This window comes from Portunus trituberculatus, chromosome 26, assembly GCF_017591435.1.
Source record: "Portunus trituberculatus isolate SZX2019 chromosome 26, ASM1759143v1, whole genome shotgun sequence".
Taxonomy (NCBI): Eukaryota; Metazoa; Arthropoda; class Malacostraca; order Decapoda; family Portunidae; genus Portunus; species Portunus trituberculatus.
Window position 1 is genome coordinate 5,095,052 of NC_059280.1, and position 26,013 is coordinate 5,121,064.

Here is a 26,013-nt window from a genome sequence, read left to right on the forward strand (position 1 = left end):
ATATATATATATATATATATATATATATATATATATATATATATATATATATATATATATATATATATATATATATATATATATATATATATATATATATATATATATATATATATATATATATATATATATATATATATATATATATATATATATATATATATATATATATATATATATAGATAGATAGATAGATAGATATATATATATATATATATATATTTTTTTTTTTTTTTTTTAGGTAGGGAAGAGGGCCAGCCAAGGGCAAAAAAAAAGAAAGTTAGAAAAAAGCCCACTTGAGCGCTGGCTCTCCAAAGAGTAGAAAAAGTGCCAAAACCGTGAGCCAGAATTAGGGGAGCAAATGCCTCGTTACCTCCCTCTTAAAAGAAGACAAGTTGTAGGAATTTGGAAATACAGATGCAGGGAGGGAGTTCCAGAGTTTACCAGTGAAAGGGATGAATGATTGAGCGTACTTGCATTAGAGAGTTGGACAGAATAGGGATGAGAGGAAGAAGAAAGCCTTGTGCAGCGTGGCCGCAGGAGGAGGAGAGGCATGCAGTTAGCAAGATCAGTAGAACAGTTACCATGAAAATAGCGATAAAATATAGCAAGGGATGCAACATTTCGGCGGTGAGAAAGAGAGTGAAGACAGTTAGTCAGAGGAGGGGAGTTGATAAGACGAAGAGCTTTCGATTCCACTCTATCAAGCAAAGCTGTGTGACTGGAACCTCCCAAACATGCGAAGAGTACTCATTACAGGGACGGATAAGGCCCTTATACAGAGTAAGCAGTTGTAGGGGCGAGAAAAACTGGCGGAGATGCCTCAGAACACCTAACTTCATAGAAGCTGTTTTAGCAAGAGATGAGATGTGAAGTTTCCAGTTAAGATTATTAGCAAAGGACAGACCGAGGATATTCATTGTGGAAGAGGAAGACAGTTGAGTGTCATTGAAGAAGAGGGGATAGTTGTCTGGAAGGTTGTGTCGAGTAGATAGATGGAGGAATTGAGTTTTTGAGGCATTGAAAGCTACTAGATTTTCTCTGCCCCAATCGGAAATTTTAGAAAGATCGGAAGCTACAGGCTCTCCCATGACGGCATCGCAGCAGACCCTGACAAGGTACGGGCCATCACTGAGTTTGCTACGCCTGCTACGTTGACCGACCTTAGGTCCTTCATGGGCCTTGTCAACCAGCTCGCCAGCTTCTCGCCCGACCTCGCTGCCACTGCTGTACCTCTACGCCCACTTTTGAGCCCCAAGAAGTCGTTTGTGTGGACGCCCAACCATGAGCAAGCCTTCCAACGTGTGAAGATGGCCTTGGCCAGCCCACCAGTCCTTGCTGCCTTTGACCCTGCTCTTCCTACGACTCTGCAGACCGATGTCTCCCGCCTGTATGGGCTGGGTTATGCCTTACTGCAGGACCACGGTGGTGGACAGCAGCGTCTCGTCCAGTGCGGCTCACGTTTCTTGACGGATACAGAGACCCGATATGCGACGATCGAGTTGGAGATGTTAGCTGTCGTATGGGCCATGGGGAAGACCAAGTTCTACCTCACAGGATTGCAACACTTTAACCTCTTCACCGATCATCGCCCTCTAGTTCCCATCCTAAACAGGTACTCCCTTGGCGCTATAGAGAATCCACGTCTACAACGCCTCAAGGAGAAGATCGCCCCGTACATCTTCACAGCTGTATGGCGCCCGGGCAAGGAGCTGTGTATCCCGGACGCTCTATCTCGCTCTTCTGTTGGCTACCCAACACATGCTGACTAAGTCCTTGGCACTGATACCGGCTTTCAAGTTAGGAGTATCGCTATACTACGTGCGATGGAGTCTCTTGCTCCGTTGGCGCCTCCTGATGTTGCAGAAGCACCTCCTGGCAGTGACCTTGCCCTTGAGGAGCTTCGTAAGGTGGCAACCGAGGACCCCGAGTACGTCCAGCTCCTTCATTTTGTGAAGAATGGATTCCCTATGGACAGGTACGCCCTCCCCAACGTGTTCCGCCCGTACTGGAAGTTACGGAAGGACCTCTACTGTGATTATGATCTCGTCCTGTACGGTGCACGAGTGTTGGTGCCTACAGCCCTACGTCGCCGTGTCTTGGCCGCCTGCACGACAGCCATCGTGGTGTCGAAGCCACCAAGAGCCGTGCTAGGCAGGCTGTGTTCTGGCCAGGCGTGGATGCTGACATTGCCAACACTGTTCGAGCATGTGAGCCGTGCCAGATTCTGCAGCCCAGTCAACAGCAAGAACCAAGACTCTGTGATGACAACCCATCTCGACCATTCGAGTCCATTTCTGCTGATTACTTCTCAGTTGCAGGGAAGGCTTTCTTAGTCATTGCAGATCATCTGTCCGGCTGGCCTGTCGTCGTGTCCTGTGTCGCTGATATGACGTCTGCTGCCACTATTCGTCACTTCCGCCGCCTCTTCAGGGACCTGGGTGTTCCTGTACGCCTGCGCACGGACGGTGGCCCACAATTCGCCAGCCAGGAGTTTTCTACGTTCCTCGAGCGCTGGGGAGTCCGTCACGACACATCGACGCCCCATTACCCACAGTCTAACGGCCATGACGAGTCTGCAGTGAAGGCCGTGAAGCACTTCATCCAGATGGTGGCACCGTCTGGCAATATAGACTGTGAGGCGTTCGACAGGGGTCTCCTGAAGCTTCGGAACACCCCCAACAAGACGGGTCGCTCTCCAGCTCAAGTCCTGTATGGTCGCCCTTTACGCTCTTGCGTCCCCGCACATGCCAGCGCCTTCCAGAAAGAGTGGCAGGCCAGGGACGAGAGTTGCGACCGTCGAGCTGCTGCCCGTCTCCGTGATGCTACAAGTCGCTACGACGCTCACGCTCAGCCTCTTCCACCCCTGCAGCGAGGTGACGTTGTTCGGATCCAGGACCCGACAACGCAGCGGTGGCACAAGGTTGGCACCATCATGGGCGTTGGCAGGTCACGGGATTACCTGCTCAAGATGCCCAGTGGCCGAGTGTGGTGGAGGAAAAGGGGCTTCCTCCGCCCTGCTCCACCCCTAAACGCTTCTTCTACGATGGAGGACGCCACTGCTCCCTTGGCGGCACCTGATACGGTGGTGCCCCGCAGGTCGCTACGACTCCAGGAGAAGGCGTCGGCAGCTGCAGTCGCTCGAGTCCCTGTTGACTTCTGAGAGCAGAAAGGGGAGGGAGATGTGGGTTATGTATTGTATTAATGCATATTACGCGTATGTGGCAACACTGTGTATTTCTCTGCGCATTCAGCTAACGCGTGAGCCTGTGCTCCCGAGTCGCTACTGGCCGCCATTTCCTACCCTTTATAGCTCTAAGGACAAGTAAAGAATCTACGTGTACTGCGTGTATGTTTGCTCCTTACTTAGGCATACACGCCTTCCATTATACATCCCGCAACCAACACATAAAACGCTGGAATACACCAAAATAACTCATTTTGCGATATTTCAGTTCCTTTGACAAATAGTGTGTTTTGTTAGCATTTCTGTCTTCTGGTAGAATCAAGCTATAATCTACTAAAATACCACGTTTTTGTTAATTTTACTTTGGATTCTCTATACTAGCTTGTTTTCATCAATTTTATACGTTTTGAAGCAAGAATAATTTTCAATCAGGATAGTTTTTTTTCCATAAAACACCTTAAAAACACATTAATAAGACGTTTTAACAAACATAGTGTTTTCCCTGCATTTCTGAGTTTCGTAAATAAAACGATAGAATACTACAAAATAACCAGTTTTTTTTTAAATATTTTAGTTCCTTAGACAAATAGTTTGTTTTGCATGCATTTCTGAGTTTTGGGGCACAAAACGCTGTAATACACCAAAATAACCCATTTTTGACATATTTCAGTTCCTTAGACAAATAGTGTGTTTTTCCTGCATTCTGAGTTTTGGTGCATAAAACGCTGGAATACACCAAAATAACACCTTTTTGAGATATTTAAGTTCCTTAGACAAATAGTGTGCTTTGCCTACCATTCTGAGTTTTGTTGCATAAAACGTTGGAATACACCAAAAAAAACTAATTTTTTGACATATATTAGTTCCTTAGACAAATAATGTGTTTTCCCTACATTTCAGAGTTTTCGTGCATAAAACGCTGGATTACACTAAAATAACCCATTTTGAGACATTTCAGTTCCTTTGACAAATAGTGTGTTTTGTTAGCATTTATGTGTTCTGGTGAAAAAAAAGCTAAAAACTACTAAAATACCACGTTTTTGTTAATTTTACTTTGAATTTTCTATACTAGAATGTTTTCATCAAATTTTATACGTTTTGAAGAAAAACGATGTAAAATAAGGATTAGGAATAACTTTTAATCAATTAATGGAATACTGCGAAATAGCCCGATTTTTCTATATATTTCAGTTCCTTAAACAAACTGTGTTTTGCATGAATTTCTGAGTTTTGGTGCACAAAACGCTGTAATACACCTAAATAACCAATTTTTGACATATTTCAGTTCTTTAGACAAATAGAGTGTTTTGCCTGCTTTCTGAGTTTTGGTGCATAAAACACTGGAATACACCAAAATAACAACTTTTTGACATATTTCAATTCCTTAGACAAATAGTTTTTTTGCCTGCCATTCTGAGTTTTGTTGCATAAAACGCTGTAATAAACCAAAATAACTAATTTTTGACATATGTAAGTTCTTTAGATAAATAGTGTGTTTTCCTTGCATTTCAGAGTTTTCGTACATAAAACGCTGGAATACATCAAAATAACCCATTTTGAGAAATTTCACTTAATTTTACTTTGAATTCTCTATACTAGCTTGTTTACATCAATTTTATACATTTTGAAGGAAAACGATGTAAAATAACGATTAAGAGTAATTTTTAATCAAGATAGTTTTTTTTACATAAAACACCTTAAATCACATAAATAAGACGTTTTAACAAATATAGTGTTTTACCTGCATTTCTGTGTTTCGTAAATAAAACGCTGGAATACTACAAAATGACCCGTTTATTTACATATTTCAGTTCCTTACACAAACAGTGTGTTTTGCATGTATTTCTGAGATTTCGTGCACAAAACGCTGTAATATACCAAAATAACCCATTTTTGACATATTTGAGTTCGTTAGACAAATAGTGTTTTGCCTGTTTTCTGAGTTTTGGTGCATAAAACACCTTTTTGACACATTTCAGTTCCTTTGACAAATAGTGTGTTTTGCCTACCATTCTGAGTTTTGTTCCATAAGACGTTGGAATACACCAAAATAACTAATTTTTGACATATTTCAGTTCCTTAGACAAATAGTGTGTTTTGCCTGCATTTCAGAGTTATCGTGCATAAAACGATGGTATACACCAAAATAACCCATTTTGAGATATTTCAATTCCTTTGACAAATAGTGTGTTTTGTTAGCATTTCTGTCTTCTGGTGAAAAAAAAGCTAAACTCTACTAAAATACCACGTTTTTGTTAATTTTACTTTGGATTAATTATACTAGCTTGTTTTCATCAATTTTATACGTTTTAAAGCAAAACAATGTAATATATTGAATTAGAATAATTTTCAATCGAGATAGTTTTTTGTCCAAAACACACCTTAAAAACACATTAATAAAACGTTTTAAAAAACATAGTGTTTTACCTGCATTTCTGAGAGATGGAATAGTAGGAAATAACCCGTTTTCTCACATTTCAGTTCCTTACACAAACAGTGTGTTTTGCATGCATTTCTGAGTTTTGGTTAGCAGAAAGCTGTAATACACATAAATAACTTTTTTTTGACATATTTCAGTTCCTTACACAAATAGTGTGTTTTGCCTGCATTCTGAATTTTGGTGAATAAAACACTGGAATACACCAAAATAACAACTTTTTAACATATTTCAGTTCTTTAGACAAATAGTTTGTTTTACCTGCAATTAAGAGTTTTCATGCATAAAACGCTGGAATACACCAAAAATAACCCATTTTGAGATATTTCAGTTCCTTTGACAAATAGTGTGTTTTGTTAGCATTTTTATGTCTTCTAGTGGAAAAAAAGCTAAAATCTACTAAAATATCACGTTTTTGTTAATTTTACTTTGGATTCTCTATACTAGCTTGTTTTCATCAATTATATACGTTTTGAAGCAAAACAATGTAAAATAACGATTATGAATAATTTTCATTCTAGATAGTTTTTGTCATAAAACGCCTTAAAAACACATAAATGAGACGTTTTAACAAACAAAGTGTTTTACCTGCATTCCTAAGTTTCGTAAATAAAAGACTGGAATACTAGGAAATAACCCGTTTTATTCACATATTTCAGTTCCTTACACAAGCAGTGTATTTTGCATGCATTTCTGAGTTTTGGTGCAAAAAAAGCTGTAATACACCAATATAACCCTATTTTGACATATTTCAGTTTCTTAGACAAATAGTATGTTTTGCTTGCATTCTAAGTTTTGGTGCATAAAACGCTGGAATACAGGCTTTTTGACATATTTCAGTTCCTTAGACAAATAGTGTGTTTTGCCTGCCATTCTGCGTTTTGTTGCATAAAACGCTGGAATAAACCAAAATAACTCATTTTGACATATATCAGATCCTTTGAAAAATAGTGTGTTTTCCTTGCATTTCAGAGTTTTCGTGCGTAAAACGCTGGAATACACCAAAATAACACCTTTTTGATATATTTCAGTTCCTGAAAAAAATAGCGTGTTTTACCTGCAATTTAGAGTTATCGTGCATAAAACGCTGGAATACACCAAAATAACCCATTTTGAGATATTTCAGCGTTTTGATAGCATTTCTGTGTTCTGTGTGAAAAAAACTAAAACTACTAAAATACCACGTTTTTGTTATTTTACTTTGGATTCTCTATAATAGCTTGTTTTCATCAATTTTATACGTTTTAAAGCAAAACAATGTAATATATTGAATTAGAATAATTTTCAATCGAGATAGTTTTTTCCATAAAACACATAAAAAGACGTTTTAAAAACATAGTGTTTTACCAGCATTTCTGAGTTTCGTAAATAAAACGCTGGAATACCACAAAATAACCTGTTTTTTAACATATTTCAGTTGATTGGACAAATAGTGTGTTTTGCATGCATTTCTGAGTTTTGGTGCAGAAAATGCTGTAATACACCAAAATAACCCATTTTTACATATTTCAGTTCTTTAGACAAATAGTGTGTTTTGCCTGCATTCTGAGTTTTGGTGCATAAAACGCTGAATACACCAAAATAACACTTTTTGACATATTTCAGTTCCTTAGACAAATAGTGTGTTTTTCCTGCCATTCTGAGTTTTGTTGCATAAAACGCTAGAATACACCAAAATAACTCATTTCTGACATATTTCAGTTCCTTAGACAAATAGTGTCTTTTGCTTTTATTTCAGAATTTTCTTGCATAAAACGCTGGGTTACACCAAAATAACCCATTTTGAGATATTTCAGTTCCTTTGACAAATAGTGTGTTTTGGTAGCATTTCTGTGTTCTTGTGAAAAAAACTAAAACTACTAAAATACCACGTTTTTGTTATTTTAATTCTAATTTTAGCTTGTTTTCATCAATTTTATACGTTTTAAAGCAAAACAATGTAATATATTGAATTAGAATAATTTTCAATCGAGATAGTTTTTTCCATAATACACCTTAAAAACACAGAAATCAGACGTTTTAACAAACAAAGTGTTTACCAGTATTTCTGAGATTCCTAAATAAAACGCTGGAATACTACAATATAACCCGTTTTTTTTTTTACATATTTCAATTCCTTACACAAACAGTGTGTTTTGCATGCATTTCTGAGTTTTGGTGCATAAACGCTAAAATAAACCACTTTTGACATATTTCAGTTCTTTAGACAGATAATGTGTTTTGCCTGCATTCTGAGTTTTGGTGCATAAAACGCTGGAATACACCAAAATAACACCTTTTTTGACATATTTCAGTTCCTTAGACAAATAGTGTCTTTTTCCTGCAATTTAGAGGTTTCATGCATAAAACGCTGGAATACACAAAAATAATCCATTTTAAGATATTTCAGTTCCTTTCAGAAATAGTGTTTGATACCATTTCTGTGTTTTGTGAAAAAACTAAAACTACTAAAATACCACGTTTTGTTATTTTACTTTGGATTCTCTATGATAGCTTGTTTTCATCAATTTTATACGTTTTAAAGCAAAACAATGTAATATATTGAATTAGAATAATTTTCAATCGCGATAGTTTTTTTTTCATAAAACACCCTAAAAAACAAAGTGTTTTAATGGCATTTCTGAGTTTCGTAAATAAAACGCTGGAATACCACAAAATAACCTGTTTTTAACATATTTCAGTTAATTGGACAAAAAACAGTTTTGCATGCACAAAACGCTGTAATACACCAAAATAACCCATTTTTACATATTTCAGTTCTTAGACAAATAGTGTGTTTTGCCTGCATTCTGAGTTTTGGTGCATAAAACGCTGTAATACACCAAAATAACACCTTTTTGACATATTTCAGTTCCTTAGACAAATAGTGTGTTTTCCTGCCATTCTGAGTTTTGTTGCATAAAACGCTAGAATACACCAAAATAACTCATTTCTGACATATTTCAGTTCCTTAGACAAATAGTGTGTTTTGCCTGCATTTCAGAGTTTTCGTGCATAAAACGCTGGTATACACCAAAATAACCCATTTTGAGATATTTTAGGTCCTTTGACAAATAGTATGTTTTGTTAGCATTTCTGTCTCGTTTTTGTTAATATTACTTTGAATTCTCTATATAGCTTGTTTTCATCAATTTTATACGTTTTAAAGCAAAACAATGTAATATATTGAATTAGAATAATTTTCAATCGAGATAGTTTTTTCCATAACACACCTTAAAACACATAAATAAGACGTTTTAAAAACATAGTATTTTACCTGCAATACTAAGTTTCGTAAATAAAACGCTGGAATACCACAAAATAACCTGATTTTTAACATATTTCAGTTAATTGGACAAATAGTGTGTTTTGCATGCATTTCTGAGTTTTGGTGCAGAAAACGCTGTAATACACCAAAATAACCCATTTTTAACATATTTCAGTTCCTTAGACAAATAGTGTGTTTTGCCTGCATTCTGAGTTTTGGTGCATAAAACGCTGGAATACACCAAAATAACACCTTTTTGACATATTTCAGTTCCTTAGACAAATAGTGTGTTTTGCCTGCCATTCTGAGTTTTGTTGCATAAAACGCTAGAATACACCAAAATAACTCATTTCTGACATATTTCAGTTCCTTAGACAAATAGTGTGTTTTGCCTGCATTTCAAAGTTTTCGTGCATAAAATTTCAGTGCTTTTGAGAAATAGTGTGTTTTGGTAGCATTTCTGTGTTCTTGTGAAAAAAACTAAAAACTACTAAAATACCACGTTTTTGTTATTTTACATTGGATTCTCTATGATAGCTTGTTTTCATCAATTATACGTTTTAAAGCAAAACAATGTAATATATTGAATTAGAATAATTTTCAATCGAGATAGTTTTTTCCATAACACCTTAAAACACATAAATAAGACGTTTTAAAAACATAGTGTTTTACCTGCATTTCTGAGTTTCGTAAATAAAACGCTGGAATACCACAAAATAACCTGTTTTTTAACATATTTCAGTTGATTGGACAAATAGTGTGTTTTGCATGCATTTCTGAGTTTTGGTGCAAAAAACGCTGTAATACACCAAAATAACCCATTTTTTACATATTTCACTTCCTTAGACAAATAGTGTGTTTTGCCTGCATTCTGAGTTTTGGTGCATAAAACGCTGTAATACACCAAAATAACACCTTTTTGACATATTTCAGTTCCTTAGACAAATAGTGTGTTTTTCCTGCCATTCTGAGTTTTGTTGCATAAAACGCTAGAATACACCAAAATAACTCATTTCTGACATATTTCAGTTCCTTAGACAAATAGTGTGTTTTGCCTGCATTTCAGAGTTTTCGTGCATAAAACGCTGGAATACACCAAAATAACCCATTTTGAGATATTTCAGTTCCTTTGACAAATAGTGTGTTTTGGTAGCATTTCTGTGTTCTTGTGAAAAAAAACTAAAAACTACTAAAATACCACGTTTTTGTTATTTTACTTTGGATTCTCTATAATAGCTTGTTTTCATCAATTTTATACGTTTTAAAGCAAAACAATGTAATATATTGAATTAGAATAATTTTCAATCGAGATAGTTTTTTCCATAAACACCTTAAAACACATAAATAAGACGTTTTAAAAACATAGTGTTTTACCTGCATTTCTGAGTTTCGTAAATAAAACGCTGGAATACCACAAAATAACCTGTTTTTTAACATATTTCAGTTGATTGGACAAATAGTGTGTTTTGCATGCATTTCTGAGTTTTGGTGCAGAAAATGCTGTAATACACCAAAATAACCCATTTTTTTTTACATATTTCAGTTCATTAGACAAATAGTGTGTTTTGCCTGCATTCTGAGTTTTGGTGCATAAAACGCTGGAATACACCAAAATAACACCTTTTTGACATATTTCAGTTCCTTAGACAAATAGTGTGTTTTCCTGCCATTCTGAGTTTTGTTGCATAAAACGCTAGAATACACCAAAATAACTCATTTTGAGATATTTCAGTTCCTTAGACAAATAGTGTGTTTTGTTAGCATTTCTGAGTTCTATTGGAAAAATGCTAAAACTACTAAAATACCAAATTTTTGTTATTTTACTTTGGATTCTCTATACTAGCTTGTTTTCATCAATTTTATACGTTTTAAAGCAAAACAATGTAAATGAATTAGAATAATTTTCAATCGAGATAGTTTTTTTTCCATAACACACCTTAAAAACACATAAATAAGACGTTTTAAAAAACATAGTGTTTTACCTGCATTTCTAAGTTTCGTAAATAAAACGCTGGAATACCACAAAATAACCTGTTTTTTAACATATTTCAGTTAATTGGACAAATAGTGTGTTTTTATGCATTTCTGAGTTTTGGTGCACAAAACACTGTAATACACCAAAATAACCCATTTTTACATATTTCAGTTCTTTAGACAAATAGTGTGTTTTGCCTGCATTCTGAGTTTTGGTGCATAAAACGCTGGAATACACCAAAATAACACCTTTTTGACATATTTCAGTTCCTTAGACAAATATTGTGTTTTCCTGCATTCTGAGTTTTGTTGCATAAAACGCTGGAATACACCAAAATATCTAATTTATGACATATTTTAGCTCCTTAGACAAATAGTGTGTTTTGCCTGCATTTCAAAGTTTTTTCCATAAAACACCTTAAAAACACATAAATCAGACTTTTAAACAAACAAAGTGTTTTACCTGAATATCTGAGTTTCGTAAAAAACTGAAATACTACTAAAATACCACGTTTTTTACATATTTCAGTTTCTTAGACAAACAGTGTGTTTTCATCCATTTTGAGTTTTTTGCATAAAACGCTAGAATACACCAAAATAAACATTTTGACATATTTCAGTTCCTTAGACAAATAGTGTGTTTTGCCTGCATTTCAGAGTTTTCGTGCATAAAACGCTGGAATACACAAAATAACCCATTTTAGATATTTCAGTTCCTTTGACAAATAGTGTGTTTTGGTAGCATTTCTGTGTTCTTGTGAAAAAAAGCTAAAACTACTAAAATACCACGTTTTTGTAATTTTACTTTGGATTCTCTATAATAGCTTGTTTTCATCAATTTTATACGTTTTGAAGCAAAACAATGTAATATAATTGAATTAGAATAATTTTCAATCGAGATAGTTTTTTCCATAAAACACCTTAAAACACATAAATAAGACGTTTTAAAAACATAGTGTTTTACCTGAATATCTGAGTTTTGTAAATAAAACGCTGGAATACTAAGAAATAGCCCGTTTTTTCAACATATTTCAGTTCATTACACAAACTGTGTGTTTTGCATGCATTTTTGAGTTTTGGTGCACAAAACGCTGTAATACACTAAAATAACTCATTTTTGACATATTTCAGTTCCTTAGACAAATAGTTTATTTTGCCTACTTTCTGAGTTTTTATGCATAAAACGCTGGAATACACCAAAATAACACCTTTTTGACATATTTCAGATCCCTAGAAAAATAGTGTGTTTTGATTGCCATTCTGAGTTTTCTTCCATAAGATGCTGAAATAAACCAAAATAACTAATTTTTGACATATTATAGTTCCTGAGACAAATAGTGTGTTTTGCATGCATTTCAGAGTTTTCGTGCATAAAACGCTGCAATACACCAAAATAACCCATTTTGAGATATTACAATTTCTTAGACAAATAGTGTGTTTTGCCTGCCATTCTGAGTTTTGTTGCATAAAACACTGGAATATACCAAAATAACTAATTTTTGACATATATTAGTTTCTTAGACAAATAGTGTGTTTTGCTTTCATTTCAGAGTTTTCGTGCATAAAATAACTCATTTTGAGAAATAGTGTGTTTTGGTAGCATTTCTGTTTCGTAAAAAGCTAAAACACTAAAATACCACTTTTTTTTAAATTTTATTTTCGATTCTCTATAGTAGCTTGTTTTCATCAATTCTGAGTTTTAAAGTAAAACAATGTAAAATACAATAAAAATAATTTTCAATCGACATGGTTTTTTTCCATAAAACATTTCAGTTCTTAGACAAACATAGTGTTTTGCCTGCATTCTGAGTTTTGGTGCATAAAACGCTGGAATACACCAAAATAACACCTTTTTGACATATTTCAGTTCCTTAGACAAATAGTGTGTTTTTCCTGCCATTCTGAGTTTTGTTGCATAAAACGCTAGAATACACCAAAATAACTCATTTCTGACATATTTCAGTTCCTTAGACAAATAGTGTGTTTTTCCTGCCATTCTGAGTTTTATTGCATAAAACGCTGGAATACACCAAAATAACCCATTTTGAGATATTTCAGTTCCTTTGACAAATAGTGTGTTTTGGTAGCATTTCTGTGTTCTTGTGAAAAAAACTAAAACTACTAAAATACCACGTTTTTGTTATTTTACTTGGATTCTCTATATAGCTTGTTTTCATCAATTTTATACGTTTTAAAGCAAAACAATGTAATATATTGAATTAGAATAATTTTCAATCGAGATAGTTTTTTCCATAAAACACCTTAAAACACAAATAAGACGTTTTAAAAACATAGTGTTTTACCTGCATTTCTGAGTTTCGTAAATAAAACGCTGGAATACCACAAAATAACCCGTTTTTTTTTTTATTTCAGTTCCTTACACAAACAGTGTGTTTTGCATGCATTTCTGAGTTTTGGTGCATAAAACGCTGTAATACACCAAAATAACCCATTTTTGACATATTTCAGTTCCTTAGACAAATAGTGTGTTTTGCCTGCATTCTGAGTTTTGTTGCATAAAACGCTGGAATACACCAAAATAACAACTTTTTGACATATTTCAGTTCCTTAGACAAATAGTGTGTTTTGCCTGCATTTCAGAGTTTTCTTGCATAAAACGCTGGAATACACCAAAATAACCCATTTTGAGATATTTCAGTTCCTTTGACAAATAGTGTGTTTTGGTAGCATTTCTGTGTTCTAGTGGAAAAAAAGCTAAAATCTACTAAAATACCACGTTTTTGTTAATATTACTTTGAATTCTTATTCTCAATTTTATACGTTTTGAAGCAAAACAATGTAAAATGACGTATAAGAATAATTTTCAATCGAGATAGTTTTTTCCATAACACTTACAAAAACACATTTTTTTAAAACGTTTTATTAATGTGTTTTTAACACATTAATAAAACGTTTTAACAAAAATAGTGTTTTACCTGCTGGAATATACACAAAATAACCTGTTTTTTACATATTTCAGGTCCTTACACAGTATGTTTTGCATGCATTTCTGAGTTTTGGTGCACAAAACGCTGTAATACACGAAAATAACCCATTTTTAACATATTTCAGTTCCTTAGACAAATAGTGTGTTTTCCCTGCCATTCTGAGTTTTATTGCTTAAGACGCTGGAATACACCAAAATATCTAATTTATGACATATTTCAGTTCCTTAGACAAATAGTTTTCGTGTATGCATAAAACGCTGAATATACCAAAATAACCCTTTTTCAGATATTTCAGTCCTTTTGACAAATAGTGTGTTTTGGTAGCATTTCTGTGTTCTGTGAAAAAACTAAAACTACTAAAATACCACGTTTTTGTTATTTTACTTTGGATTCTCTATAATAGCTTGTTTTCATCAATTTTTTACGTTTTAAAGCAAAACAATGTAATATATTGAATTAGAATAATTTTCAATCGAGATAGTTTTTTCCATAAAACACCTTAAAACACATAAATAAGACGTTTTAAAAACATAGTGTTTTACCTGCATTTCTGAGTTTCGTAAATAAAACGCTGGAATACCACAAAATAACCTGTTTTTTAACATATTTCAGTTCATTGGACAAACAGTGTGTTTTGCATGCATTTCTGAGTTTTGGTGCAGAAAACGCTGTAATACACCAAAATAACCCATTTTTGACATATTTCATTTCTTAGACAAATAGTGTGTTTTGCCTGCATTCTGAGTTTTGGTGCATAAAACGCTGTAATACACCAAAATAACACCTTTTTGACATATTTCAGTTCCTTAGACAAATAGTGTTTTTCCTGCCATTCTGAGTTTTGTTGCATAAAACGCTGGAATACACCAAAATAACCTATTTAGAGATATTTCAGTTCCTTTGACAAATAGTGTGTTTTGGTAGCATTTCTGTGTTCTGGTGGAAAAAAAGCTAAAATCTAGTAAAATAACACGTTTTTGTTAATTTTACTTTGGATTCTCTATACTAGCTTGTTTTCATCAATTATATACGTTTTGTATCAAAACAATGTAAAATAACGATTAGGAATAATTTTCAATCGAGATAGTTTTTTTTCCATAAAACACCTTAAAACACATAAATCAGACGTTTTAACAAACAAAGTGTTCTACCTGCATTTCTAAGTTTCGTAAATAAGACGCTGGAATACTAGCAAAATAACCTTTTTTTTACATATTTCAGTTCCTTAGACAAATAGTGTGTTTTGCCTGCCATTCTGAGTTTTGTTGGCTAAAATGCTGGAATATACCAAAATAACTAATTTTTGACATAGATCAGTTCCTTTGACAGATAGTGTGTTTTCCTTGCATTTCAGAATTTTCGTGCATAAAACGCTAGAATACACCAAAATAACCCATTTTGATATATTTCACTTCCTTTGACAAATAGTGTGTTTTGTTAGCATTTCTGTGTTTGGTGCATAAAAAAAAAGCTAAAATTTTACTAAAATACCATGTTTTTGTTAATTTTACTTTGAATTCTCTATTCTAGCTTGTTTTTATCAATTATATACGTTTGAAGCAAAAGAATGTAAAATAATTTTCAATCAAAATAGATTTTTTTCCATAAAACACCTTAAAAACACATAAATCAGACGTTTTAACAAACAAAGTGTTTTCCCTGCATTTCTAAGTTTCGTAAATAAAACGCTGGAATACAATAAAATAACCCCTTTTGACATATTTCCGTTCCTTAGACAAACAGTGTGTTTTGCCTGCATTTCTGAGTTTTGGTGCATAAAACGCTGGAATACACCAAAATAAACATTTTTGACATATTTCAGTTCCTTAGACAAATAGTGTGTTTTACCTGCAATTTAGAGTTTTCGTGCATAAAACGCTGGAATACACCAAAATAACCCATTTTGAGATGTTTCAGTTCCTTTGAGAAATAGTTTGTTTTGGTAGCATTTCTGTGTTCTGGCGGAAAAAAGCTAAAATCTACTAAAATACCACGTTTTTGTTAATTTTACTTTGGATTCTCTATACTAGCTTGTTTTCATCAATTATATACGTTTTGAAGCAAAACAATGTAAAATAATGATTACGAATAATTTTCAATCGAGATATTTTTTTTTTCAAAACACACTTTAAAAACACATTATAGAAGGAAATAACCCGATTTTTTACATATTTCAGTTCATTACACAAACAGTGTGTTTTGCATGCATTTCTGAGTTTTGGTGCACAAAACGCTGTAATGCACCAAATAACCCACTTTTTTTACATATTTCAGTTCCTTAGAGAAATAGATTATTTTGCCTTCTTTCTGAGTTTTGGTGCATAAAACGCTGGAATACACCAAAATAACACCTTTTGACATATTTCAGTAACATACATTATTACAAATAGTGTTTGTTTTCCTGCCATTCTGAGTTTTGGTGCATAAAACGCTGAATACACCAAAATAACTCATTTTTGACATATTTCAGTTCCCTACGCAAATAATATGTTTTGCCTGCATTCTGATTTTTGGTGCATAACACGCTGGAATACACGTAAATAACACCGTTTTGACATATTTCAGTTCCTTAGAGAAATAGTGTGTTTTGCCTGCCATTCTGAGTTTTGTTGCATAAGACGCTGAAATACACCAAAATAACTAATTTATGACATATATCAGCAAAATAACCCATTTTGAGATATTTCAGTTCTTTTGACAAATAGTGTGTTTTGATAGTATTTCTGTCTTCTGGTGGAAAAAAAGCTAAAATCTACTTAAATTCCACGTTTTTTAAATTTTACTTTGGATTCTCTATACTAGCTTATTTTCAACAATTATATACATTTTGAAGCAAAACATGTAATGTAATGTAATGTAAAATAACGATTATGAATGATTTTCAGTCGAAATAGTTTTTTCCATAAAACACCTTGAAAACACATAAATCAGACGTTTTAACAAACAAAGTGTTTTACCTTCATTTCTGAGTTTTGGTGCACAAAATGCTGTAATACACCAAAATAACCCCTTTTGACATATTTCAGTTCCTTAGACAAATAGTGTGTTTTGCCTGCATTCTGAGTTTTGGTGCATAAAACGCTGGAATACACCAAAATAACACCTTTTTGACATATTTCAAATCCTTAGACAAATAGTGTGTTTTGCCTGCAATTCTGAGTTTTGTTGCATAAAACGCTGGAATACACCAAAATAACCCATTTTGAGATGTTTCAGTTCCTTTGACAAATAGTGTGTTTTATTATCATTTCTGTGTTCTGGTGGAAAAAAACTAAAATCTACTAAAATACCACGTTTTTGTTAATTTTACTTAGGATTCTCTATACTAGCTTGTTTTCATCAATTATATACGTTTTGAAGCAAAACAATGTAAAATAATGAATTAGAACAATTTTCAATCGAGATAGTTTTTTCCATAAAACACCTTAAAACACATGAATAAGACGTTTTAACAAATATAGTGTTTTACCTGCATTTATGAGTTTCGTAAATAAAACGCTGGAATACACTAAAATAACCCGTTTTGACATATTTCAGTTCCTTAGACAAATAGTGTGTTTTGCATGCATTTCTGAGTTTTGGTGCATAAAACGCTGTAATACACCACAATAACCAATTTTGACATATTTCAGTTCCTTAGACAAATAGTGTGTTTTGCCTGCCATTCTGAGTTTTGTTGCATAAAACGCTGGAATACACCAAAATAACTCATTTTTGACATATTTCAGTTCCTTAGACAAATAGTGTGTTTTGCCTGCATTCTGAGTTTTCGTACATAAAACGCTGGAATACACCAAAATAACCCATTTTGAGATATTTCAGTTCCTTTGAGAAATAGTGTGTTTTGGTAGCATTTCTGTGTTCAGGTGGAAAAAACTAAACACTACTAAGATACCACGTTTTTGTTAATTTTACTTCGGATTCTCTATACTAGCTTGTTTTCATCAATTATATACATTTTGAAGCAAAATAATGTAAAATAACGATTAAAAATAATTTTTAATCGAGATAGTTTTTTTTCCATAAAACACATTAAAAACACATAAATCAGACGTTTTAACAAACAACCTGCATTTCTGAGTTTCGTAAATAAAACGCTGGAATACTAGGAAATAACCCGTTTTGTTTTTATATATTTCACTTCCTTACACAAACAGTGTGTTTTGTATGCATTTCTGAGTTTTGGTGCACAAAACGCTGTAATACACCAAATAAACCATTTTTTTACATATTTCAGCTTCTTAGACAAATAGATTATTTTGCCTGCTTTCTGAGTTTTGGTGCATAAAACGCTGGAATACACCAAAATAACACCATTTTGACATATTTCAGTTCCTTAGACAAATAGTGTGTTTTGCCTGGCATTCTGAGTTTTGTTGCATAAAATGCTGGAATACACCAAAATAACTCATTTTTGACATATTTCAGTTCCTTAGACAAATAGTGTGTTTTGCCTGCATTTCAGAGTTTTGTGCATAAAACGCTGGAATACACCAAAATAACCCATTTTGAGATATTTCAGTTCCTTTGACAAATAGTGTGTTTTGTTAGCATTTCTGTGTTTTGGTGGAAAAAAGCTAAAACTACTAAAATACCACGTTTTTGTTAATTTTACTTTGGATTCTCTATACTAGCTTGTTTTCATCAATTTTATACGTTTTGAAGCAAAACAATGTAAAATGACGAATAAGAATAATTTTCAATCGAGATAGTTTTTTTTTCCATAATACACCTTAAAAACATATTAATAAGACGTTTAAACAAACATAGTGTTTTACCTGCTTTCTGAGTTTCGTAAATAAAACGCTGGAATACTCTAAAATAACCCGGTTTTTGACATATTTCAGTTCCTTAGACAAATAGTGTGTTTTGCATGCATTTCTGAGTTTTGGTGTATAAAACGCTGTAATACTTCAAAATAACCCATTTTTGACATATTTCACTTCCTTAGACAAATAGTGTGTTTTGCCTGCAATTCTGAGTTTTGTTGCATAAAACGCTGGAATACACCAAAATAACACCTTTTGACATATTTCAGTTCCTTAGACAAATAGTGTGTTTTGCCTGCAATTCTGAGTTTTGTTGCATAAAACGCTGGAATACACCAAAATAACCCATTTTTAGATATTTCAGTTCCTTTGAGAAATAGTGTGTTTTGGTAGCATTTCTGTGTTCTGGTGGAAAAAAGCTAAAACTATTAAAATACCACGTTTTTCTTAATTTTACTTTGGATTCTCTATACTAGCTTGTTTTCATCAATTTTATCGTTTTGAAGCAAAATAATGTAAAATAACGATTAAGAATAATTTTCAATCGAGATAGTTTTTTTTCCATAAAACACCTTAAAACACATAAATAAGACGTTTTAACAAACATAGTGTTTTACCTGCATTTCTGAGTTTCGTAAATAAAACGCTGGAATACACTAAAATAACCCACTTTTGACATATTTCAGTTCCTTAGACAAATATTGTGTTTTGCATGCATTTCTGAGTTTTGGTTCATAAAACGCTGGAATACATCAAAATAACCCATTTTTTTACATATTTCAGTTCCTTAGACAAATAGTGTGTTTTGCCTGCAATTCTGAGTTTTGGTGCATAAAACGCTGGAATACACCAAAATAACACCTTTTGACATATTTCAGTTCCCGTACAAATAGTGTGTTTTTCCTGCTTTTACCTTCCACGTCACCGTTTCATGAAGCCCGCTACTGTCCCGAAGTTGGATTCACGCGGCCCCTTTCGATCAACCGAAAGTGTTGAGCCAGCTCTTGGTTTTCTGGATGGAAGTTGAGATCCAAGCCTCAACCAGTGACATATTTCACCTCCTTAGACAAATAGTGTGTTTTGCCTGCAATTCTGAGTTTTGTTACATAAAACGCTGGAATACACCAAAATAACCACTTTTGACATATTTCACTTCCTTAGACAAATAGTGTGTTTTGCCTGCAATTCTGAGTTTTGTTACATAAAACGCTGGAATACACCAAAATAACCCATTTTTACATATTTCAGTTCCTTAGACAAATAGTGTGTTTTCGTAGCATTTCTGTGTTTTGGTGGAAAACAGCTAAAACTTATTAAATTACACGTTTTTCTTAATTTTACTTTGGATTCTCTATACTAGCTTGTTTTCATCAATTTTATCGTTTTGAAGCAAAATAATGTAAAATAACGAATAAGCACAATTTTCAATCGAGATAGTTTTTTTCATAAAACACCTTAAAAACACATGAATAAGACGTTTAAACAAATATAGTGTTTTGCCTGCATTTATGAGTTTGGTGCATAAAACGCTAGAATACACTAAAATAACCCACTTTTGACATATTTCACTTCCTTAGACATATATTGTGTTTTGCCTGCATTTCTGAGTTTTGGTTCATAAAACGCTGGAATACATCAAAATAACCCCTTTTTGACATATTTCACTTCCTTAAACAAATAGTGTGTTTTCCCTGCAATTCTGAGTTTTGTTACATAAAACGCTGGAATACACCAAAATAACCCCTTTTGACATATTTCACTACCTTAGACAAATAGTGTGTTTTGCCTGCAATTCTGAGTTTTGTTACATAAAACGCTGGAATACACCAAAATAACCCTTTTCACATATTTCACTTCCTTAGACAAATAGTGTGTTTTGCCTGCAATTCTGAGTTTTGTTGCATAAAACGCTGGAATACACCAAAATAACCCATTTTTACATATTTCAGTTCCTTAGACAAATAGTGTGTTTTCGTAGCATTTCTGTGTTTTGGTGGAAAACAGCTAAAACTGATTAAATTACACGTTTTTCTTAATTTTACTTTGGATTCTCTATACTAGCTTGTTTTCATCAATTTTATCGTTTTGAAGCAAAATAATGTAAAATGACGAATAAGCACAATTTTCAATCGAGATAGTTTTTTTTTCATAAAACACCTTAAAACACATGAATAAGACGTTTAAACAAATATAGTGTTTTGCCTGCATTTATGAGTTTGGTGCATAAAACGCTAGAATACACTAAAATAACCCACTTTTGACATATTTCACTTCCTTAGACATATATTGTGTTTTGCCTGCATTTCTGAGTTTTGGTTCATAAAACGCTGGAATACATCAAAATAACCCCTTTTTGACATATTTCACTTCCTTAAACAAATAGTGTGTTTTCCTGCAATTCTGAGTTTTGTTACATAAAACGCTGGAATACACCAAAATAACCCCTTTTGACATATTTCACTTCCTTAGACAAATAGTGTGTTTTGCCTGCAATTCTGAGTTTTGTTACATAAAACGCTGGAATACACCAAAATAACCCCTTTTGACATATTTCATTTCCTTAGACAAATAGTGTGTTTTGCCTGCAATTCTGAGTTTTGTTGCATAAAACGCTGGAATACACCAAAATAACCCATTTTTACATATTTCAGTTCCTTAGACAAATTGTGTGTTTTCGTAGCATTTCTGTGTTTTGGTGGAAAACAGCTAAAACTGATTAAATTACACGTTTTTCTTAATTTTACTTTGGATTCTCTATACTAGCTTGTTTTCATCAATTTTATCGTTTTAAAGCAAAATAATGTAAAATGACGAATAAGCACAATTTTCAATCGAGATAGTTTTTTTTTCATAAAACACCTTAAAACACATGAATAAGACGTTTAAACAAATATAGTGTTTTGCCTGCATTTATGAGTTTGGTGCATAAAACGCTAGAATACACTAAAATAACCCACTTTTGACATATTTCACTTCCTTAGACATATATTGTGTTTTGCCTGCATTTCTGAGTTTTGGTTCATAAAACGCTGGAATACATCAAAATAACCCCTTTTTGACATATTTCATTTACTTAAACAAATAGTGTGTTTTCCCTGCAATTCTGAGTTTTGTTACATAAAACGCTGTAATACACCAAAATAACCCTTTTGACATATTTCACTTCCTTAGACAAATAGTGTGTTTTGCCTGCAATTCTGAGTTTTGTTACATAAAACGCTGGAATACACCAAAATAACCCTTTTACACATATTTCACTTCCTTAGACAAATAGTGTGTTTTGCCTGCAATTCTGAGTTTTGTTGCATAAAACGCTGGAATACACCAAAATAACCCATTTTTACATATTTCAGTTCCTTAGACAAATAGTGTGTTTTCGTAGCATTTCTGTGTTTTGGTGGAAAACAGCTAAAAACTTATTAAATTACACGTTTTTCTTAATTTTACTTTGGATTCTCTATACTAGCTTGTTTTCATCAATTTTATCGTTTTGAAGCAAAATAATGTAAAATGACGAATAAGCACAATTTTCAATCGAGATAGTTTTTTTTTTTTTTCATAAAACACCTTAAAAACACATGAATAAGACGTTTAAACAAATATAGTGTTTTGCCTGCATTTATGAGTTTGGTGCATAAAACGCTAGAATACACTAAAATAACCCACTTTTGACATATTTCACTTCCTTAGACATATATTGTGTTTTGCCTGCATTTCTGAGTTTTGGTTCATAAAACGCTGGAATACATCAAAATAACCCTTTTTGACATATTTCATTTACTTAAACAAATAGTGTGTTTTCCCTGCAATTCTGAGTTTTGTTACATAAAACGCTGGAATACACCAAAATAACCCTTTTGACATATTTCACTACCTTAGACAAATAGTGTGTTTTGCCTGCAATTCTGAGTTTTGTTACATAAAACGCTGGAATACACCAAAATAACCCCTTTTTGACATATTTCACTTCCTTAGACAAATAGTGTGTTTTGCCTGCAATTCTGAGTTTTGTTACATAAAACGCTGGAATACACCAAAATAACCCCTTTTTGACATATTTCACTTCCTTAGACAAATAGTGTGTTTTGCCTGCAATTCTGAGTTTTGTTACATAAAACGCTGGAATACACCAAAATAACCCATTTTTTACATATTTCAGTTCCTTAGACAAATAGTGTGTTTTCGTAGCATTTCTGTGTTTTGGTGGAAAACAGCTAAAAACTGATTAAATTACACGTTTTTCTTAATTTTACTTTGGATTCTCTATACTAGCTTGTTTTCATTAAATTTATCGTTTTAAAGCAAAATAATGTAAAATGACGAATAAGCACAATTTTCAATCGAGATAGTTTAAATAACCCCTTTTTGACATATTTCACTTCCTTAAACAAATAGTGTGTTTTCCCTGCAATTCTGAGTTTTGTTACATAAAACGCTGGAATACACAAAATAACCCCTTTTGACATATTTCACTACCTTAGACAAATAGTGTGTTTTGCCTGCAATTCTGAGTTTTGTTACATAAAACGCTGGAATACACCAAAATAACCCCTTTTGACATATTTCACTTCCTTAGACAAATAGTGTGTTTTGCCTGCAATTCTGAGTTTTGTTACATAAAACGCTGGAATACACCAAAATAACCCTTTTGACATATTTCACTACCTTAGACAAATAGTGTGTTTTCCCTGCAATTCTGAGTTTTGTTACATAAAACGATGGAATACACCAAAATAACCCCTTTTTGACATATTTCACTTCCTTAGACAAATAGTGTGTTTTGCCTGCAATTCTGAGTTTTGTTACATAAAACGCTGGAATACACCAAAATAACCCATTTTTACATATTTCATTTCCTTAGACAAATAGTGTGTTTTCGTAGCATTTCTGTGTTTTGGTGGAAAACAGCTAAAACTGATTAAATTACACGTTTTCTTAATTTTACTTTGGATTCTCTATACTAGCTTGTTTTCATCAATTTTATCGTTTTAAAGCAAAATAATGTAAAATGACGAATAAGCACAATTTTCAATCGAGATAGTTTTTTTCATAAAACACCTTAAAACACATGAATAAGACGTTTAAACAAATATAGTGTTTTGCCTGCATTGATGAGTTTGGTGCATAAAACGCTAGAATACACTAAAATAACCCACTTTTGACATATTTCACTTCCTTAGACATATATTGTGTTTTGCCTGCATTTCTGAGTTTTGGTTCATAAAACGCTGGAATACATCAAAATAACCCGTTTTTGACATATTTCATTTACTTAAACAAATAGTGTGTTTTCCCTGCAATTCTGAGTTTTGTTACATAAAACGCTGGAATACACCAAAATAACCCCTTTTTGACATATTTCACTACCTTAGACAAATAGTGTGTTTTGCCTGCAATTCTGAGTTTTGTTACATAAAACGCTGGAATACACCAAAATAACCCCTTTTGACATATTTCACTACCTTAGACAAATAGTGTGTTTTGCCTGCAATTCTGAGTTTTGTTACATAAAACGATGGCAATTCTGAGTTTTGTTTTGACCATAACCCTTTTGACATATTTCACTACCTTAGACAAATAGTGTGTTTTGCCTGCAATTCTGAGTTTTGTTACATAAAACGCTGGAATACACCAAAATAACCCATTTTTACATATTTCAGTTCCTTAGACAAATAGTGTGTTTTCGTAGCATTTCTGTGTTTTGGTGGAAAACAGCTAAAACTGATTAAATTACACGTTTTTCTTAATTTTACTTTGGATTCTCTATACTAGCTTGTTTTCATCAATTTTATCGTTTTGAAGCAAAATAATGTAAAATGACGAATAAGCACAATTTTCAATCGAGATAGTTTTTTTTCATAAAACACCTTAAAAACACATGAATAAGACGTTTAAACAAATATAGTGTTTTGCCTGCATTTATGAGTTTGGTGCATAAAACGCTAGAATACACTAAAATAACCCACTTTTGACATATTTCACTTCCTTAGACATATATTGTGTTTTGCCTGCATTTCTGAGTTTTGGTTCATAAAACGCTGGAATACATCAAAATAACCCCTTTTTGACATATTTCATTTACTTAAACAAATAGTGTGTTTTGCCTGCAATTCTGAGTTTTGTTACATAAAACGCTGGAATACACCAAAATAACCCATTTTTAACATATTTCATTTTTTCAGTTCCTTAGACAAATAGTGTGTTTTCGTAGCATTTCTGTGTTTTGGTGGAAAACAGCTAAAAACTGATTAAATTACACGTTTTTCTTAATTTTACTTTGGATTCTCTATACTAGCTTGTTTTCATTAAATTTATCGTTTTAAAGCAAAATAATGTAAAATGACGAATAAGCACAATTTTCAATCGAGATAGTTTTTTTCATAAAACACCTTAAAAACACATGAATAAGACGTTTAAACAAATATAGTGTTTTGCCTGCATTTATGAGTTTGGTGCATAAAACGCTAGAATACACTAAAATAACCCACTTTTGATATATTTCACTTCCTTAGACATATATTGTGTTTTGCCTGCATTTCTGAGTTTTGGTTCATAAAACGCTGGAATACATCAAAATAACCCTTTTGACATATTTCACTTCCTTAGACAAATAGTGTGTTTTCCCTGCAATTCTGAGTTTTGTTACATAAAACGCTAGAATACATAAAATAACCCCTTTTTGACATATTTCACTACCTTAAAAAAATAGTGTGTTTTGCCTGCAATTCTGAGTTTTGTTACATAAAACGCTGAAATACACCAAAATAACCCCTTTTTCACATATTTCACTTCCTTAGACAAATAGTGTGTTTTGCCTGCAATTCTGAGTTTTGTTACATAAAACGCTGGAATACACCAAAATAACCCCTTTTCACATATTTCACTTCCTTTGACAAATAGTGTGTTTTGCCTGCAATTCTGAGTTTTGTTACATAAAACGATGGAATACACCAAAATAACTCCTTTTCACATATTTCACTTCCTTAGACAAATAGTGTGTTTTGCCTGCAATTCTGAGTTTTGTTGCATAAAACGCTGGAATACACCAAAATAACCCATTTTTTACATATTTCAGTTCCTTAGACAAATAGTGTGTTTTCGTAGCATTTCTGTGTTTTGGTGGAAAACAGCTAAAAACTGATTAAATTACACGTTTTTCTTAATTTTACTTTGGATTCTCTATACTAGCTTGTTTTCATCAATTTTATCGTTTTGAAGCAAAATAATGTAAAATGACGAATAAGCACAATTTTCAATCGAGATAGTTTTTTTTTTTTCATAAAACACCTTAAAAACACATGAATAAGACGTTTAAACAAATATAGTGTTTTGCCTGCATTTATGAGTTTGGTGCATAAAACGCTAGAATACACTAAAATAACCCACTTTTGACATATTTCACTTCCTTAGACATATATTGTGTTTTGCCTGCATTTCTGAGTTTTGGTTCA

General features: G+C 32.9%; 2 protein-coding genes across 2 annotated transcripts in view; one reads left to right on the plus strand and one right to left on the minus strand.

The window, feature by feature from the left end:
• Window positions 1–1,826: 1,826 nt before the first annotated feature.
• LOC123509279 (uncharacterized protein K02A2.6-like) lies at window positions 1,827–3,163 on the plus strand. The gene is made up of 2 exons (XM_045263479.1): window positions 1,827–1,978; window positions 2,083–3,163. The coding sequence occupies exons 1-2, from the start codon at window positions 1,827–1,829 to the stop codon at window positions 3,161–3,163; spliced, it is 1,233 nt and encodes a 410-aa protein (XP_045119414.1).
• Window positions 3,164–3,366: 203 nt separating this feature from the next.
• LOC123509280 (cytochrome P450 2L1-like) overlaps window positions 3,367–26,013 on the minus strand; it is a 64,967-nt gene continuing 42,320 nt past the window's right edge. The window contains exon 5 of the mRNA XM_045263480.1: window positions 3,367–3,416. Coding sequence (XP_045119415.1) covers window positions 3,367–3,416 — 50 coding nt within the window. The remainder of the gene's footprint in view (window positions 3,417–26,013) is intronic.

Coding starts and splice junctions, on each gene's coding strand:
- LOC123509279 (XM_045263479.1), top strand. CDS start 1,827: ATGGAGTCTCTTGCTCCGTTGGCGCCTCCTGATGTTGCAGAAGCACCT. Junction 1,979..2,082: donor AATGGATTCCCTATGGACAG/GTACGCCCTCCC, acceptor TGGTGCCTACAG/CCCTACGTCGCCGTGTCTTG.